At 40.9% G+C, this 18,414-nt stretch overlaps 1 protein-coding gene across 1 annotated transcript; it reads right to left on the bottom strand.

Moving 5' to 3' along the window:
* Positions 1–5,248: 5,248 nt before the first annotated feature.
* On the bottom strand, positions 5,249–5,937 carry LOC148034214 (uncharacterized). Its single transcript, XM_087681024.1, has 2 exons — positions 5,904–5,937; positions 5,249–5,808 (listed from the first exon to the last, which is right to left on the bottom strand). The coding sequence occupies exons 1-2, from the start codon at positions 5,935–5,937 to the stop codon at positions 5,249–5,251; spliced, it is 594 nt and encodes a 197-aa protein (XP_087537150.1).
* Positions 5,938–18,414: the final 12,477 nt, after the last annotated feature.

Below are 18,414 nucleotides of genomic sequence, written 5' to 3'. Positions count from 1 at the left end.
ACTCTCTTTTAATCTGCGGATATCTCCTCTGTCGCTCATTAAGAACTTTAGCTCCAAAGCAGATTGCATATCTATTTCCATCAGCATCATCCTATCCCACTGCCCAACCTATGCCAATAGGGCTAGTATCAACTGTCAACATGATTGGCCGTCCACACTGATAATCTGCCTTGCGAAGAGCAGGAGCTGACTGCAACAGCTTCTTGAGTTTACGCATGGCTTTCGAATGCTTCTCATCCCAATGAAATTTATGCCCCTTTCGAAGCAGCTGATAGAGAACATCTGCTATGTGAGAAAAATGAGGAATCCAAATCATGTAAAATACATAAGCTCCCACAAATCTCCGCACCTCTGAAGTAGTCAAGCAATACTCTGCAATCCTGCTTATGGCATCCACCTTTGCAAGCTTCCTGCCATAATAACCAACCATATGCCCAACTATGATGACTTCATTAACACCAAAGACAGATTTCAGCCCTGAAAGAGTCAAGTTCACCTCCTCTAATCGTGTCAATATTTGCTCACAAGTAACTAAGTGTTCAGCCACAAACTGTCTACATCCTTGCAAATCAAGACTTTCATTCTTTTCTTCTTCTAGACAACCCTTAATAGGCACATCATCTAGGAAAGGCATGGTATACTGCGGAATATAGTCTCGTAGAACTCTATGCATAGCATTCATCATATGAGCAACTGAGTTGGTGGCACCTTGAGGCAAGGTACACATCCTCACAAGACCAATAGCTGTCCGCATAGTAGTAATATCCCTGCTTTCCAAGGCAAGCTGAAACTAATCATAACCTGAATACAAGTCACCTAGAGAATAGATGGCTCGTCCTGTAAAAGCCTCAGCAAATTCATCCACAACTGGACCTGTTCCCACATTCCTGATTGTCACTTTGTTCACGGGCTGCATATCCTGAATAAATCTCAAAGTACCATTCTTCTTTGGTACAGTAAACCACCTGTTAGAATAGGGCACAGAAGAGGGTTCCAAAATCCCCATCTTAATCTTCTCATTCAGCAACTCTATCAGCTTTGGCAAGTGTGCTTTAGGCACAGGTATAGGACGTATATTCCATGGTACATGAGGGACAGTGAAGATGACCATAGGCGCAACCAATTCAGGACTAATGCAGCTAATTTCATGAGGAAAGAAAGCAAATGCCTTACCATGACATCCAAGCATCTCTCTAAAACATTCTTTTTCCACTGGAAGCAAGAAATCATCATTTCCAATCTTCAATTCTACAAGAGTTTCAGCTGTAAATTTATATCCAATATTTGTAGGATCTCTCAACATAGGCTGCTTCATAGCTTTTTCTATCTGGTCATCACTATCAGGAGGAAGCGGCCCTGCAACCGGCTTAACCTTCTTATCAACTGTTTTATACTTCGTGTCAACCTTGGCATAAGTTAGGCACTCTTTTCTTTGCTGCAATTTCTGCAAATTTTCAGCAACTCTCAACTCTGTTGGCTGAAAGATTTCAGCCCTTTGCTCTATGGACTGCATGGGTGCAGCTTGAAGCTCTGTATGCTGAAATTTTTCAGCATTAAACTCTGTTGGCTGAATGAATTCAGCTCTCGGCTCTATGGACTGCATGGGTGCAGCCTCATACTCCATATGCTGAATTTTTCAAGCATTTAACTCTGTTGGCTGAAAGGTTTCAGCCCTCTACAACTCTGTAAGCTAATCAAGATCAGCCATAAATTCAGTTTGCTGAGTTTTCTTAGCCTCTAAATCTGTTTTTAGCATAAAATCAGAAATTTCCTGAAACATATCCAAGGTTTGCACATGTATGATCTTTGAACCCTTACATACATCAGTTTTCAGCATTGTTCCCATCTCAAACAATGTATCTGCATAAGACATCCCTTCATACAATCCATCTACATGCTCTTCTGCTTGCAAAATACCTGCAATCTTCAACTCTTTCTCCTTACGACCAATGTACTGCCTGGCAGCTCTAGGCAAATCTGAAATTTTCTGATAACTCACTGAACTATCTGAAGAAAAACCAACAAAATTAGTGGAGAAAGACTGGCTGCCAGGAGGCGAGATCTCCTCTTTTCTCCGCTCCGTACCACAAGCGTCTCGCAAGACAGCGGTACCTAATGAAAATCCAACTCCTTCGCAGGTAGTGGTGCCTCACGCAAGGAGTCCCTGTTTCTCGGATGATTTACCCCAACAGTCATAAACTGAACAGCTCGCATACCATCCTTACTGCGTATCCGTGCATAAGCTGAGCCGTCATCCATCACTTTCGTCTCCATTCTTGCTTCTGTAATGAAAGGCTGTCCAAGAATAATCGGATAAGAGCAAGAATCCTGAACAAAGCAATGATAATCTTCTTCAACATTACCAATAGAAATTTTGATGCTCGGACAAGCAGCATACATATCACTAGAAGTATTATTGGCAGCTCTCATGCACCAGCCATGTTCTACATCCATAGGCCACTTACCACTCTCATAAACACCTCGAGCAATAAGATTAATCTCGGAACCATGATCAACTAAAGCGACCAAAGGAATCTGTTTCTCTCCAATCCTTACCACCATCTTAGTGGTTGCTCTAGCCCAATGACTTCGTGAAAAATGGCTGCGAGGAATAAGAATAGGGGTATCATCATCTTCATACTGCATAGGTTGAACTATTTTCTCCAATTGCGGATTGACAGAAGCATTCTCAACCATCACTGCATCATCATGCTCTGCCCCAAGAGCTCCATGCCATAATCCCTATAAAGCAGGTCCTTCCATCGCATGTCGTTTCCTCCGCAAAAGATCCTGCATCTGATCCTGTATTTCTCTTCTAGCAATCCCAAGAGCTTCTCCAACAGTAAAAGTGACTTCACTATTCAAAATTCTTTCATGAAAAATCTTACTCATATCCGTCTGCATATCAAGGTCTGACAAGAGCTTGAATCCTGGCTCCTTTCTTGGTTGCCTCTTCTCTTTCATCTGCTTGTCTCCCATAGGTTGTTCAGAACCTGATTGAGCTGGAGAACTTGTCATAGGTGGAGCTGTAACAGGTGGTGAAACAAAGTCACCCCCTTTAGTCTTTTTGGAGGTGCTGAGACCCTCATCATCTCTTCCTCTCTTTTCCTCAACCATGGCATCTAAACCCTGTGTTTTCGCCATATAGGCAAAAATAGAATACCTGTCAACAGGAGAATCCCATCCCGTTTCTCCTCGGATGCTAGAGCCCACACAAGTCATAGTAGATGCCTGAACTTTCCCTCTTCTCGCTATCTCCAAGGCAGAGGACCATAAAGCAGAGTCTCCATCTGATTTCTACTCAAGCTGGACTCCATAAGCTGAAGCATCTCCTCTAACACTCACATAAGCTGATCGCGCAGCCATATCATCAACAAGCTTCTTCATGCCTCCTTTACCAAAGTTCGTGTCAAGAGGAGCACCAGTCTCTGTCAGCAATATCTTCCCATCTTGTCCCCATAACACTACATTCTTCTTACGCGCTTCCTGAAAAGCATCACAATCTCTGCAGTGTTGGTGCTCTGTACTATCGCACCAAATACATCGTCTCCCTTTTCTTTGGCCAGCTGGAAAAGCAGTGGCTGGAGCAGGTGCTACAGTAGGTACTGACATAAGTTGCTCTTTTAACTTACCAACTTCATCTTTGACTGCTTCAATCGTCAAATTTGCCAAGCCTTTAATAACATCATCTACAGATAAGGGCACTGGAGCAGCAGGAACTGGTGGATTTACAACAGAAGGAGTAGGCTTAGGCATAGAACTTGCAGCAGGGGTAGAAGAAGAAGTCTCCAAGGATTTTTCAGAAGCAGATCCTATATTACGATGCAATCATACTCTCCTGCGCTGCTTCTTAACAAGAGCATTCACAGCATCAATGACATGTCTCCGCTCGGTCTTTAAACCTGAATCGGTAGCTTGATCTTCCAAAAGATCATCCAACTTTTCCAGTAAATCAGCATCAGCAGCTTGTAAAAATAATTCCACTTTCTGCATCTCCAAAGCTTGCTGCTCAGTTCCATCCAACTGATCATAGCGGCTCTCAAACTCTCGCAGAAGGGCGGTAACTGAAAGTCCCTTATTAGGCATAGAAACCCATGCTAAGAAATTCCTGCGGTTCATAAGGCCTGTATCCTCCAGGAAATATTCATCTTTTAATGCCTCCTTAAACTCTGCCCATCCTGCATGTGTTTCTTGAATTTCTGAAATTCGGACTTCAAGAGCGCACACCACGATCCGCAAGAAATAGCGGCTCCAAACATCTTGAGAAACCCCAAAAAACTTCATCTTTTCTTCATACAAATGCAGGTAAGTTGACACTTGTTGACCGTTAAACTGCTTCATCTTTTGTTGGACAGCTTTGAAGGCATCCATGGCATCACTATCATGTTTCGCGTGAGCTTGCTGTTGCATATAGGTTGTAAATGACTGAAACAGGTTCTTCATGACATTGTCATCTGTCATCTCTTCTTGCGAGTCTCCCATCTTGCTGAAAATTGACGCAGCACTTTCACGTCGGGTTCACCATAAATGTTGTAGATTTCGTGTAAGGGCTGCTGAACACGAAGTTCAAGTTGCAACAAGTGAAGAGACTAACAAGAAGAAATCGAATTTTCGATGCCAAAGTTCACTATATTCCTTGTCAAGTGAGTTACATGAGGTCCATGTTCAGAAAAATTTGTAGTATCTCATAAACTGTTATGCATTCAGGTGTTTGAAGACAGTTATGCCTTTGGTACATAGGCTTGAGGAAACTTGAAGAGTTCTGCTGGAATGAGTTCTGCTGGGCAGCAATTCTGAGCTTTTTCTCGATTTAAACATTGAGCAATCAACCCATAAATCAGCCTAACATTCAGCACCAGTTCAAGGCTGCTCTCAGCATTCAAATTTCAACAAAGTTTATAATTCCAACTAGATCTTCTAATGGAAGAATCAGCCAACTCTGATATCTTTTGCGTGACCTTGAAATGCTGAAAGTGATACCTATAATCCTTAGCAACAATTCTATTATTACCACATGCTCATGGGATGACACATGCTTTATGAACTGTAAATGCAAAGTCACTGCCGTGTTTGAGAGCTCCTTAAAACCAACCAAAGTAAGCCAACGTCTGACACTCTTCCAAGATAGAGCATTCTCTGCAATTTGTAAAGTCTTTACAGCTAGATCAGCAGAAATTCAGTGAGGATGATGACGACAACATGGGCACCCCGCAGTAAGGTGCTGATCATATCTGGAATATGCTGAAATTCATGACACTGCATCACAGTTCAGAAGCTGATCGAAAACACTGCGTGAATCTTCCAAAGCATAAGCAGATATGAGGCCATGATGGGCACCCAACAACCTACTTTCATAGTAGCACCAGGCTTTGACAAGAATAATATTGCGCTTAAATAAGTGATCTCTTTTGATCAAACGATCCACCTCTTCAAGAAAACAGAGGGTGCACATCCCACCAAGTTGATTGAATGAGACATCTACAACAATGTTCTCCACAAGGCACTTGACAATTTTCACCTCAGCATGTATATATTGCACCTCTCTGACACAAAATTCTGCATCTTCTCTTCTTTCTTCATCTTTGAGAATGGAGTGCACATCATTTGCCCAGTTATCTCTGAGGTGTTGATGTCTATTGAATGCAGTCAAATCAATGTCCCCATCTGGAAGATATGTTTTTAGTGGCACCGAACCAAATGTAAAAACCTCACAATCAAAACATCTATGAATAAGCCTTTTCACATAATTAGCCACAGCTTTCCTCCATTTTTCAGAGTGCCCATTAGGATCAATTCGTGACAATAGCTCTGCAGTTCTCAAGGGTCGTCATATTGTGAAGAGCAAGACACTTTTGCTAAATATAGAGATGCATTCTCAATAAGGCCAGAAAGAAGCGGCACACCTTTGCTGAATTTTTCTGAGATGATCAACCACATTCAGATATTTTTCAGAAAAGCTTCGAGCCTGTGCATCCTCTACTTTGGGAAAGACGCCATATGCATGACTACATGCTTCCAGAAAGTCCTTGCTAAGAAGCAACTTGCGTCCATCTCTAAGAGGTGGTTCAGCAGACAAGTCTCAAGAGGTCCTCGTAAAGTAGTATGGAAGATATTAAATATGTACAGGACAAGAAATTGATCTAACTGAAGTCGGCACAAATTCTTTTGTATGTGGATTGAGAACAGTCCTCCATATCAAAAAGTTCTTTTTTCTACTCGATGGCTTTTCGGTCCCACATCCATGTCTGCAGAAGCCCTGTTCTCCTCGAAAACATCAACCCTGACAACCTGCTTTCTTCTCGCTTTTTTCCTCCGAAAAATTCAGCAGTCAGCTCCCATATTAGATTCCCAGTACCCCTGAAAGAGAGCACACCAGTTATAGTGGATTCCCCTCAAAACAGGGCAAGTCGCTATATCTCCTTTTTGCTTAACATCCCAAAATTCTGAACCAATATTTGATTGGATTGCTTGTAACACAGAAGTGAACTCCTTGAGCTCACTCTCTGTTGACTGTGTGTGCCATGTGGAAAGTCCACATTTAATTTTGTCTTCAACACCATAACTAACTTTAAAAGGTGACCAGATCTTTTTGTTGAGGATTAATTCCTTTCTCAAGCCATGAACCTCATCTGTCAAATCTCTTACCAAGACATGTGGATATTGTTCTCGTGAACCTTCTTTTTAATTGGTAAATTCTGGAATTTGCTGGATTGACACGTTCTATGGGGATGCAGTCTTTGAGACAGCTGCGGAGATTCCTCCCATCAAAGGCAAAGGCATATGAACCCTTCTTCTCCATGGCATGTAGTGATAATGTATCTTCTTCAAAAATGATTTGTCCCGCATATTATGTCCACCTTGTTCTCATGTAACCTATATCTTCATAGCTTAAATGTCGGCTTCAACAAAGCTTCCTTTGATTCCACAATTCCCTGCACTTTTCTTAGAGATCATCATTGAAATTATCAGCTTGATAATGTCCTTTGGCATCAGTTTTTCATATTTTTCTAACACACACACACACCATGCATCCAAACAGAAACACACAGACATACTAGCGGAATATATACATTGGATGTGGGTACTGAAAGGACGGATTATCGTAATGCATTAATCACACACAATGAATCACACGCGGAAAAATAACACAAATGCACAACAAAAAAAATGGAGGTGTATACGGCTCGGATGCGCAGCAGCACGACAACGCGATTCTTGGCAATAACCCTTCTCTTTCCTTGCTAAAGTCGGAACGAACGATAATTTGGAGAATAACTTACATAGGACCTACTAGGATTTATGTTAAGGAATTATGCCTACAACTTTTTGTCCAAGAAATTGAATTTCATGCTTTGATAAGCCATGCAACCTTTCCTAAATGCAACTCTTGATGAAATGAATTTTCCGTATGACGAATATATAGCATGCAACCCTTAGATACAACTTCGTTAATGAAGTTCATGCAAGACTAAGACTAGGGTTGTTTTAATCCATTTCCAAGCATCTTTTGCATGCAACTTGCATGTCAGTGGTTTCAATCCCATGCTATGCAATTTTTTGGACAACAACTAATAGATGATAACGATTTTTCCTCATGTGCATCACAACAAGGAAGTTATTGCCTAAAAGCAACATACGCTTTATTCTTTCCATGACTAATTAAAAATGCACTTAACAATGCGTTTAGGCTTGTCACTTTGAAACGCACGACAACTCAACATGCTAGTAAGCTCGTAAAATGGATAGGTAATTTTCATTCATAATATTGGAAATGCAAATTACCCAATGTCATGTCATGCATTAATTCTAGTAAATTATTCGAGTAGGCAATTTCCCCAAATGCATTTTAACTAGGCTAGGTGAATTAGAAACTTGCATAAATGCTTCCTTTCCATGAAAGTTATCGTGCTTAATGCATTTCTTTTACGTGGAGTTAAATGCGTAAAACCTGGGCTTGAGGGCTCATGGGGATGTCCACGTGTATGTTCGGGGAAGAGACCTCCGCACGTGTGCCTTGTACCTTCTGTTTTGGGGCCATTTATGCAGTGTACTTTTGTTGCAGCGGCTTCCCTTGATTTATACACGCATCTTGAAGACTTACAGTCTGCGAATTTTCTCTCCTGTGTGGGATCAGGCCTTTGGAAGCTTGGATCTTGAACCTCGGGAATGAGATGTATGCATAGGGCCTAAGGAGGTTGGGATTTTATTTTCTCGGGGACAATCTGTGTGCACAAGGCTTAAGGCCTTGCCTTTAGAAGCTTCCAAGAAGCTTCTAGGAAGCTTTGCTTCCCAGGATCACGTGGAAGAAAGGAGGCTAATGATTGGAAGGAGATTTGGACGATGAAGGGGGGGTAGTGATCTATGGCGATGGTGGCGGGGAGTATGGCAGTGGCGTGGTGGACCGAGTGTGGCAGGGCGGCGATTTTCATGGCAGTGGCAGCAACGTCCTCTTCCTCCCCTTTGATCGTCAGCGTAGCAGCGTCCTCTCTCTGTTCCTCTGATCCTCCCTTCACTTTGTCCACAGGGGGGGTTCACATAGCCTTAAGGGGGGAAAGGGAAGCTCCACCATATGGAGGCTTCATGCCTCATCCCTTCTCCCCATGCATTCCATCACACTCACTCCTTCTCACACTCCCGATACACTCCCTCTCCTCTAGCCATGCGTCGGTTGGGGAAAGGGATAATTAGAAATTTTTTTTTCCCAAATTCTCACTATTTTCAATTTTCCCTTTTTCCCATAAGGGTGTTCTCACGCGGCTTTGTGGTTTTGAACCTCAGCCTTGATTGCACCTCGCAGATGGGGATTTTTATCGTGCACGCGGGTAATCACTTGGCCACTTTCATTAGTCGACGCAAGAGATGGTTTTGCATAGTTTTTTTTTTCGCGGCGTGTGGTGATCAAAGCTCCTTAATATTTCAAGTGGAAATATTACATGTTTTCTTGTTTGTAGTAGTAGTGGTAGTAGTGGTAGTAGTGGTAGTAGTGGTAGTAGTAGTAGTAGTAGTAGTAGTAGTAGTAGTTTTTTTTCTTTTCTTGTTTATTATTGTTTAGTTTTTTTTTTAAAATAGTAGTAGTAGTAGTAGTATTTTCTTCTTTTCTTGTTTATAGTACTAGTAGTAGTAATATTTCAAGTGGAAATATTACATGTTTTCTTGTTTGTAGTAGTAGTAGTAGTAGTAGTAGTACTAGTAGTAGTTTTTTTTTCTTTTCTTGTTTATTATTGTTTAGTTTTCTTGTTTTTTTTTGTTTTTTTGTTTTTTTGTTTTTTTGTTTTTTTGTTTTTTTGTTTTTTTGTTTTTTTGTTTTTTTGTTTTTTTTTGTAGTAGTTGTTGTTATTGTTATTGTTTTTTCTTCTTTTCTTGTTTATTATAGTGGTAGTGGTAATGATAGTAGTAGTCGTGGTCATAGTCGTGGTTATTGTAGTAGTAGTAGTAGTTGTTGTTGTTGTTGTTTTTTCTAGTAGTAGTAGTAGTAGTAGTAGTAGTAGTCACTTGGCCACTTTCATTAGTCGACGCAAGAGATGGTTTTGCATAGTTTTTTTTTTCGCGGCGTGTGGTGATCAAAGCTCCTTAATATTTCAAGTGGAAATATTACATGTTTTCTTGTTTGTAGTAGTAGTAGTAGTAGTAGTAGTAGTAGTAGTAGTAGTTTTTTTTCTTTTCTTGTTTATTATTGTTTAGTTTTTTTTTTAAAATAGTAGTAGTAGTAGTAGTATTTTCTTCTTTTCTTGTTTATAGTACTAGTAGTAGTAATATTTCAAGTGGAAATATTACATGTTTTCTTGTTTGTAGTAGTAGTAGTAGTAGTAGTAGTACTAGTCGTAGTTTTTTTTTCTTTTCTTGTTTATTATTGTTTAGTTTTCTTGTTTTTTTTTGTTTTTTTGTTTTTTTGTTTTTTTGTTTTTTTGTTTTTTTTTGTAGTAGTTGTTGTTATTGTTATTGTTTTTTCTTCTTTTCTTGTTTATTATAGTGGTAGTGGTAATGATAGTAGTAGTCGTGGTCATAGTCGTGGTTATTGTAGTAGTAGTAGTAGTTGTTGTTGTTGTTGTTTTTTCTAGTAGTAGTAGTAGTAGTAGTAGTAGTAGTAGTAGTAGTAGTAGTAGTAGTAGTAGTAGTAGTAGTAGTAGTAGTAGTAGTAGTAGTAGTAGTAGTAGTAGTCACTTGGCCACTTTCATTAGTCGACGCAAGAGATGGTTTTGCATAGTTTTTTTTTTCGCGGCGTGTGGTGATCAAAGCTCCTTAATATTTCAAGTGGAAATATTACATGTTTTCTTGTTTGTAGTAGTAGTAGTAGTAGTAGTAGTAGTAGTAGTAGTAGTAGTAGTAATAGTTTTTTTTTTCTTTTCTTGTTTATTATTGTTTAGTTTTTTTTTTAAAATAGTAGTAGTAGTAGTAGTATTTTCTTCTTTTCTTGTTTATAGTACTAGTAGTAGTAATATTTCAAGTGGAAATATTACATGTTTTCTTGTTTGTAGTAGTAGTAGTAGTAGTAGTAGTAGTAGTAGTAGTTTTTTTTTCCTTTCTTGTTTATTATTGTTTAGTTTTCTTGTTTTTTTTTGTTTTTTTGTTTTTTTGTTTTTTTGTTTTTTTGTTTTTTTGTTTTTTTGTTTTTTTGTTTTTTTGTTTTTTTGTTTTTTTTGGTAGTAGTTGTTGTTATTGTTATTGTTTTTTCTTCTTTTCTTGTTTATTATAGTGGTAGTGGTAATGATAGTAGTAGTCGTGGTCATAGTCGTGGTTATTGTAGTAGTAGTAGTAGTTGTTGTTGTTGTTGTTTTTTCTAGTAGTAGTAGTAGTAGTAGTAGTAGTAGTAGTAGTAGTAGTAGTAGTAGTAGTAGTAGTAGTAGTAGTAGTAGTTATTGTTATTGTTTTTTCTTCTTTTCTTGTTTATTATAGTGGTAGTGGTAATGATAGTAGTAGTCGTGGTCATAGTCGTGGTTATTGTAGTAGTAGTAGTAGTAGTAGTAGTAGTAGTTGTTGTTGTTTTTTCTTCTTTTCTTGTTTATTATAGTGGTCCTGGTTGTGGTCGTGGTCGTGGTCGTGGTCGTGGTCATAGTCGTAGTCATGATCGTCGTCGTCGTCGTAGTCGTAGTCATGGTCATGGTCGTGGTCGTAGTCATAGTTGTGGTCGTAGTCGTAGTCATCGTAGTCGTGGTTGTAGTAGTAGTAGTGGTTTTCTTATTTGTTGTTGTTGTTGTTGTTGTAGTAATGGTTTTTTTTGTTTTCTTGTTTATTGTTGTCTAGTTTTCTTATTTGTTGTTGTTGTTGTAGTAGTGGTAGTAATAGTAGTTTTTTTTCTTTTCTTGTTTGTAGTATGGATAAAAAACAAAGAGAGATATATATTTTGTTAAAGAAAATGAGAGAGGGGGAGGAAGAGAAAAAAGAAGAAGGAACGAGAGAGAGGGAATAAATATACAACAAAATAAAGAAAGAGAAAAAGAGAGAGAGATGGAATGAGAGGAGATAATGAATGGATAAAAAACAAAGAGAGAGAGATCCCTTCTTAAACAATTTAAGAAAGAAAAAAAGAATGATAACAAAAAAAAAAAGTTTGTCATAACGTAGACAACATGGAAAACGATGAAGGTCTTGATGTTCAAGATTGCGAGGTGTATCTTAATCAGCGTGTCCCATGTCCTTGCTCTCAATGTAAGCTGGCAATTCGACAAAAACATTAATTGTCTATAGAACATGTACGACGCTTTGGCGAGTTTCAATATGAGATCATTGATCAAGCGATCTTGGATTTTCAGCAAATGGTAAGAAAAGTTAATATCAATCATGCATTGTACTCGCAAGCTAATTGAATACCATATACAAAAAGATTGGGTGTGGCTGGAAAATTTTCTATCTAGGGAGGTGACATCTCGTCCCAAGAAGGAGTGCACCCTTTGCGGCCAATTAGAAGAGTTCGTGGGTATGCGATGGATGGAGTTCCTGAGCCAATCCATCACTTGGAAGGCACTACCCAATCTATACTGTCAATACCAGAGGAGACATATAGCCTTTGAGACTTACCTACAATCTTGGAGCCTGAGATGGAGGCAATGATCGATGCATTGATTCCCATGGATGTCGAGACTTCTGATCCGCTTAGAGAGGAAGCATCCATACCATTATATGATGGGTGCCAAGTATCTCTCCTGAAGACACTGCTTGCATTCCTAAGTGTGCAAGCAAAATATGGGTGGAGCGATGTGAGTGTGAGCGAGTTGATCAGGTACCTTGTACGTACGCTTCATTGATTTCTTTTCGGCACTATCATTAAAAACATTTGTGATTTTTCAAGGTGTTTTATGATTTTTTTCGACACTATTGCTTTTGTATGTTGCACCATGTCTCTATGGAGATGTGGCTCGCTAGGTACCAGCAAGCTAGCAAAGATCGAGAGGAAGATCGATCTGAATTTCGATGTAGTACGCACCATCGATTGATTTGATATCCAAAGGACATGGAGGAGATGCCACGGTTTATGTCAATGTGATGGTTGCATGGAGCTTTGACCGCAGCGTCTCGTGAAGGGGCGGAGGTCTCAACCAAGGAGTGGGAATTCTCGAGGGGATGTAGTCCAAAGGTGATGACGTGTTTAGGATTTTTCGTATCTATATTTTATATGGAACAACTAATTGAGTGTTTTAGTGGTACAATAAAAAATATATAGTGCAACATGGTCGCACGGATGACATTTCTGTGTGGAGTGTATTGACCAAATGCGCTCCACAATAGACTGTGGTATCATGGTAAGGTTTGAGCAAGAGAGCCGACGACGAGAGCAATGGATCCAAACACGGTTATAGATGAGATGTAATATTTTGGAAACTTGCAAAGTATTATTATGGTGGATTACCGTAGCTTCTCCATAATACTATTCGATGTGTAGTGGTTCAAAGTGGTACTTGAAAGAGCTGGAGCAACAGTTCGACGAGGTCCATTTGGATTTCTCGAAATAGATTCCAAAAAAAAAGGACGGATTTGCGCAACACCTTTGTGTTGCCAGCCCATTGTGAACAAGTGCATAAACTCATTTGTTTGTTAATTGTATTACGACATGGTATATGTCACAATAGTTAAATCTCTCTTGTATGTGTTTGTGAACAAGTAAATCTTCTATTCAAACCCCCGACAACCTCGATGGTGGTATGTTATACCTTTAGCTCCCCAAAGTGCGAGAGTATATGATCAAAGCTGTAATATTTCTACTGAAAAATGTTATGAGCCGCGTAAGTCTCATGCAATGACAATTCGGGCATTGAAGATACAGACGATGTGATCTTTATGTTGTACACAACATGGCCCTCCACTGGAAAAAATCAAGACTAAGGGTTAAAGGAACCTGCATATTTACATGTGAACCTCCTCTTGGGAAGAGGTCAAGAGGGAATTAATAGATTTATGGCATTTAAAAAAAAAAACCCTTCTTTCCCCTAAGCCAAAGGCCGTGCTAGAGGGGAGGGAGTGAAGCGCGGATGCGTAAGCTCACTTGCTGGAGGTCGTGGAAGGGAGAATGGCCATGCAACTGGCCGCGTGGGGGAGAGAGGTCTCCTCTCCCTATCCTATATAAAAAAACCCCCGGTGGGGGGGGGGGGGCGGGAGTAAGAGGAGAAAGGGTCGTGACGCCGCCAAGCCGAGAGAGAGAGAGAGGAGAGCAATGTTGTCATGTGGTGCACCGTGAGGAAGAGCTACCGCAGGAGAGCCACCAGATGCCGCCTTCTGTAGGTCTCCGCGTCGCCACTTCCCTCCTTCACGACCACACGTCCCCCAAAAGCTTCCTGGAAGCTTGTTGGAAGCTTCTATGGGGGCTCTCTAAGCCCCATTTCTCATTGAAATTCCCATGCAAGTCCTTTTAACCCCCGGGTTTCTTTAAAACCAATTTCTATTGCCTTCTTAAGCGGGTTTTTATTACCCCTGGGTTCCTTTAAAACCCCTTTTCTATTTCACTCTTACACAAGGGGTTTTTATCCCCCGGGAATTAAACCCTTTCGGCCTTTGGATTCCCCAAAAGTTACCTTAGCCCGGTTCCTTTTTAAAGCCTTTCTATAGCATTTCCACAAAGCCTCTTTACCTCGGGTTTCCTTTTAAAACCCTTCCCACACAAAGTCTTTTCAATCCATTGTATCCCTTGTCGTGAAGGCCCTATTATATCCGGAATTTCCAAGTCCCCTTTCCCTTACATTCCCAAAAAGCCATTTTTCCGGTTGTAAAGTCCTTTCCGTGGACTCACGTAAGCCCATTATAACCGGGATTTAAAGCCTTTCCTATTGTACCCGTCACAAGCCCAAACTTTTTGCCGGGTTTAAGGGCTCTCCCATTGAACCCTCCTAAAGTTAACTTCTCTTTCCTCCGAGCTTCGAGGAGGAAGCCTATAAGGCCTTCCAAAGCCCAATTCCGCAAGACGGTGCATCGGTCAAGGAAGTTGAATCTCAAAAGGAATTGCACGTGTGAGGGAGACAGGCTAAGATCATAAGTCTGCGGCCAAGGCAAGAAGGTTGAATTCGCAATGGCCCCTAAAAAGGCACAAGATGCAACCACAGGAGGATCATCTCCTAACATTCATGTGGACATTTCACTGAACCCACAAGTCCAGGTTTTCTTCCTATTTCTTGATTTATGTCGAAGTATTACAAACATGCATGGTTAATTCATGGAATTAGGTTGCGCTTATGCTTGTCAAATCCACCGAGTTTGATAATGATGCACTTTTGCGCTTGAAATACATTGACTAATTTAAGGAAATAACTCACAATTGAAGAATCGATCATTTGTATTTTTCAAAGAAACGAATGAAAGAAGGACATAAGACGTCTCTGCATTCTTAGCAAGTTGTTTTTATGCATTGCAAAGTAACGAATTTAGATCAACTAATGATCATCTTTACAAAGTTGAAATTATTGTTGTACACTTTGATTATGCATGGAAAGATAAAATCGCATGTTGCATTATTAGACATCTCTTCCTTCGCAAGGATTCATTAAAGAAGATTGCTAACAACCATAGGAATTTGCAAGGCATGGAAATGATTCTAGGGCTGCATGAAGTAGATTAAACTCTAGTCAATTGGCATAAATCTCAATCAACTACGTAAGTAGTTATGAAAGGTTGTGTAATGCTCATTCAGCATACGAATAATTCATTCAGAAATGAAATTAGGAAAAGGTTGCATGGTTCGCTTTAACATAAACCCTAAAAGCTTAGCAGCATGAATCGTGAATGCATCAATGGAAATTATGCCGTAACTTAATATACGCTTTGATCTTAACAAGAAAAGTTAAGGGTTGTAAATCTAATCATATGTAGGCAATGAATCGTGTATGGAATCGTAATGCAACTAGTTTTTCTTCTCTTTGACCAAGACAATATCTTCATGAATAGACAAGTAAATTGGTTTACCCTAAACACCTAAACCATAAAGGAATCGCTTAGGAATGGTTAAATCGATGCAACCTATCCCAAGTGCTAATTAGGGTTTAGCACGTTGAGGATGTGACCTAGTCGCGCTTATTGCCAAGTTGAAACTCTCATACCCTAAAGACTTGCCCACATTAACGGAATGTAGGGACAATAGGATATACTTGCAAGAAACAATCTAGAGTTTCTACCCTAAGGATCACTCACTAAAAAGATGAAACTCGGTTTGAGTTGGAACCCTAGGACCGACGATGTCGGCCTAGTGCAATCGGGAACGGATTGAATATGAATACACCCTAACCCTATTTCCGATCTAATCATGATTCCGTGATTAGAAGGCACCGTTCGATGGGTAAAATAGTCCCATGGATAGATGCAACACTTGTGCAACAAGTTGCAGAGTTGCATGATCTTGTGGGTTGACCACAAGAGAATGGCCAATTCCTCGGAATGAGATTGACAGATTCTTGCGCAAGTTTATCTTGCAAGAGGATGAGTAGTCATCCTGATATAGTACCTTTCTTGGGAAAGGTGACCAAGATAAGGGGATTAGATAAATTTCTTGGAAGCAAAAGATCAATCAATAATTTGGAATAACATAATTACTGCTAATAGAACTTAAGGTATTGGTTAAGCTGGGTTAATAAGGTACGGCCCTAACCCAAGGACATAAGGGCTAACAAACAAACCCTTAGGGATCTTGCCGAGTCGCAATTGATCCCGGATTGAATGTTGGATGCATTCGGAGAGAAGGATTCACTCCTTAGCAGTTGGCCAAAATAACGACCACTGGAAATGATTGTGCTTGTAATAGTTTAAAGAGCACTGATTGCTTTGTTTTCTCAAGGAATTTAAGGATGAAAATATATCTAATGCTTCAGGTTGAAGGCCTGAAGGGAGAGGCAGCCTCAGTTACCCCCGACTGTCTGCCTGACCCTAACCAAGGGGGTTGTTAACCGCGCCGGTAAGGTGGACCGAACCCATTGCGAGAGGTCTCTCCATTAAGCGCTACTTGGAGCAGGAGGACGCTTGGTGCCGGGGGGGGGGGGCTCTGGCCATAAATCCCTCGCCTTCTCGGGCCTTGCACAAGAGGCCAATGTGACTTAGGATTGGATCTCGAGGTCCGCATACTAGTCTACGGGCGGAATCTTGGATTGGTAATCCTTGTGGATTGCTGGATAGTCTTCGGGCGGATTATGGATAAGCCTACGGGCTGGACTTTATGAATATATTCCAAAGATAAATATGATAACCTGTTGAAAAGAAACTTGTTTGACACTATTTTTCTATGTCAAGTGCTATGATTACGTGAAGCAACCGGTGCCTAACAGACTAATTAAGGAAGCTGCTTAATGCATGTCCAACTAAATGTGGTAGGTAATTAGATAACTAAAACAACCTGAGGAAAGTGCGGTGGATGTGGCCATGGGTCTGTCCTACGAATGGGTGGTCCCGGTTGGCCGGGAACTTTTCTCAATCATAATGGACAGCAAGAAGATTGTCTCAAAGGAAATGAATAGCAAAGGCGCTGACCTAGACTCTAGGTTATAATAATCCCGATTTACGCTGTTTTAGGGGAATGAAATGGGGCTAGGCCTTATGGTAGAGAGGTCGAGCCTTACATCCCTCTCGTTTCCCATTCTCCTGGAACCAAGTGCAGGGTGAACCCGCTTCAACCCTGGCGTTTCTGCGTAAAGTAGTTCATTCGGGGTTTGACGCTAGTTGCCGTTTAGAAAATGACCATTAGGGAAAACCATGATTCAAGTCGGTCCTAAGTGGGAACAGCCAAAATACTTCCGCTACGCGGCAGATGCGGAAAGTCTTAGATCGCAAACCCCGTAACATTCCATGGGAGTGCGGAGCAAAGCTTTCTAGATCTCTTTCCAATGGACTCTAAGACGTATCCTGAAGGGAACAGGTGGACACATTACAAAAGAAATGTTCCGAGTATAGATGAGGACAATATGCAAATAGAAGGGTCGATATTGCAAGGGTGGAGGCCATGGAAATCTTGGAGTATGTAGAGGAGCCAGCATCGGGTAACAATGATGGAAATACAAGAGTCCAAGGATTCTTTGAGAACAAGGTGGACTCATCCTTTTGTGGTGACATTTCTATCGACCTTTTGAGTTGTGTCAAGAGATTGACATGGGACCATAGGATACTTCATACTTGGAGTATCCACTTACTCAATTCGTTGACTAATCGCTTATAAGGGTACATAAGATATGCATTTTAAGTAAGATCATTTTTTTAAGATTTATGTAAGCATGCTTTGTATGATTTAAATTGATTATGCTAACAGCATTTTTTATCTGTGGAGGTGACCTTTGTGGATACTTAGATCATTAGGATGAGTCGAGGGATGAGCGATGAGGAGTTGCAGGATATCTTCATGCACATCTCTCTAGATTAGATGGCGAGATTCAGAGACATGGCAAACTAGGAGATGTCTCATACATCGTCAAGCCGCTCTATTAGATCTACTTTGGCACGATCAGATGCTTCGGCTTCGAGCAGACGAGGTCGACGCTCCAGACTTGGGCTAGATGGAGGGAGTGCTTCAGGGTCAGGGGGATGCTGCAGAGATATGAATGCACTGAGCCCACGGTCGGCTTGGGATACAAATGCTACTCCTCGCTCTCATGGCTCAGATGGTTGCTATGGAGGCACGGACGCGGTGTCTCCATCTCGTTGTTCTGCTAGAGTTATGTCACCTCCGAGATTTGTCACACTTGTGGGGACATCTACTCCAGTCACTCCGGCTTTTGCTCAGTCGTCTGCAGGTGGTACTCCTATGGGTGCTACTCTCATAGATACTACCTCGGTCGGTACACCAGATGTACATGGGTCTCCTGGATATGCCCAGAAGCGTGGTCGCAGATGGGAGAGGACCCATTTTAGGCATACCCCAGAGTGGTATGCCTACCTGGTAGATGATAGGTCAGGAGTCATCATCATGAATGATGAGGGGAGGAGGGTGATGGATCGCATGAGAGAGTCGTGCCAACA

Source organism: Lygodium microphyllum, chromosome 7 (genome assembly GCF_053477565.2).
Source record: "Lygodium microphyllum isolate KBCC chromosome 7, Lygodium_microphyllum_v1.1.10, whole genome shotgun sequence".
Classification (NCBI taxonomy): domain Eukaryota; kingdom Viridiplantae; phylum Streptophyta; class Polypodiopsida; order Schizaeales; family Lygodiaceae; genus Lygodium; species Lygodium microphyllum.
This window is presented reverse-complemented; position numbering and strand designations above follow the sequence as displayed.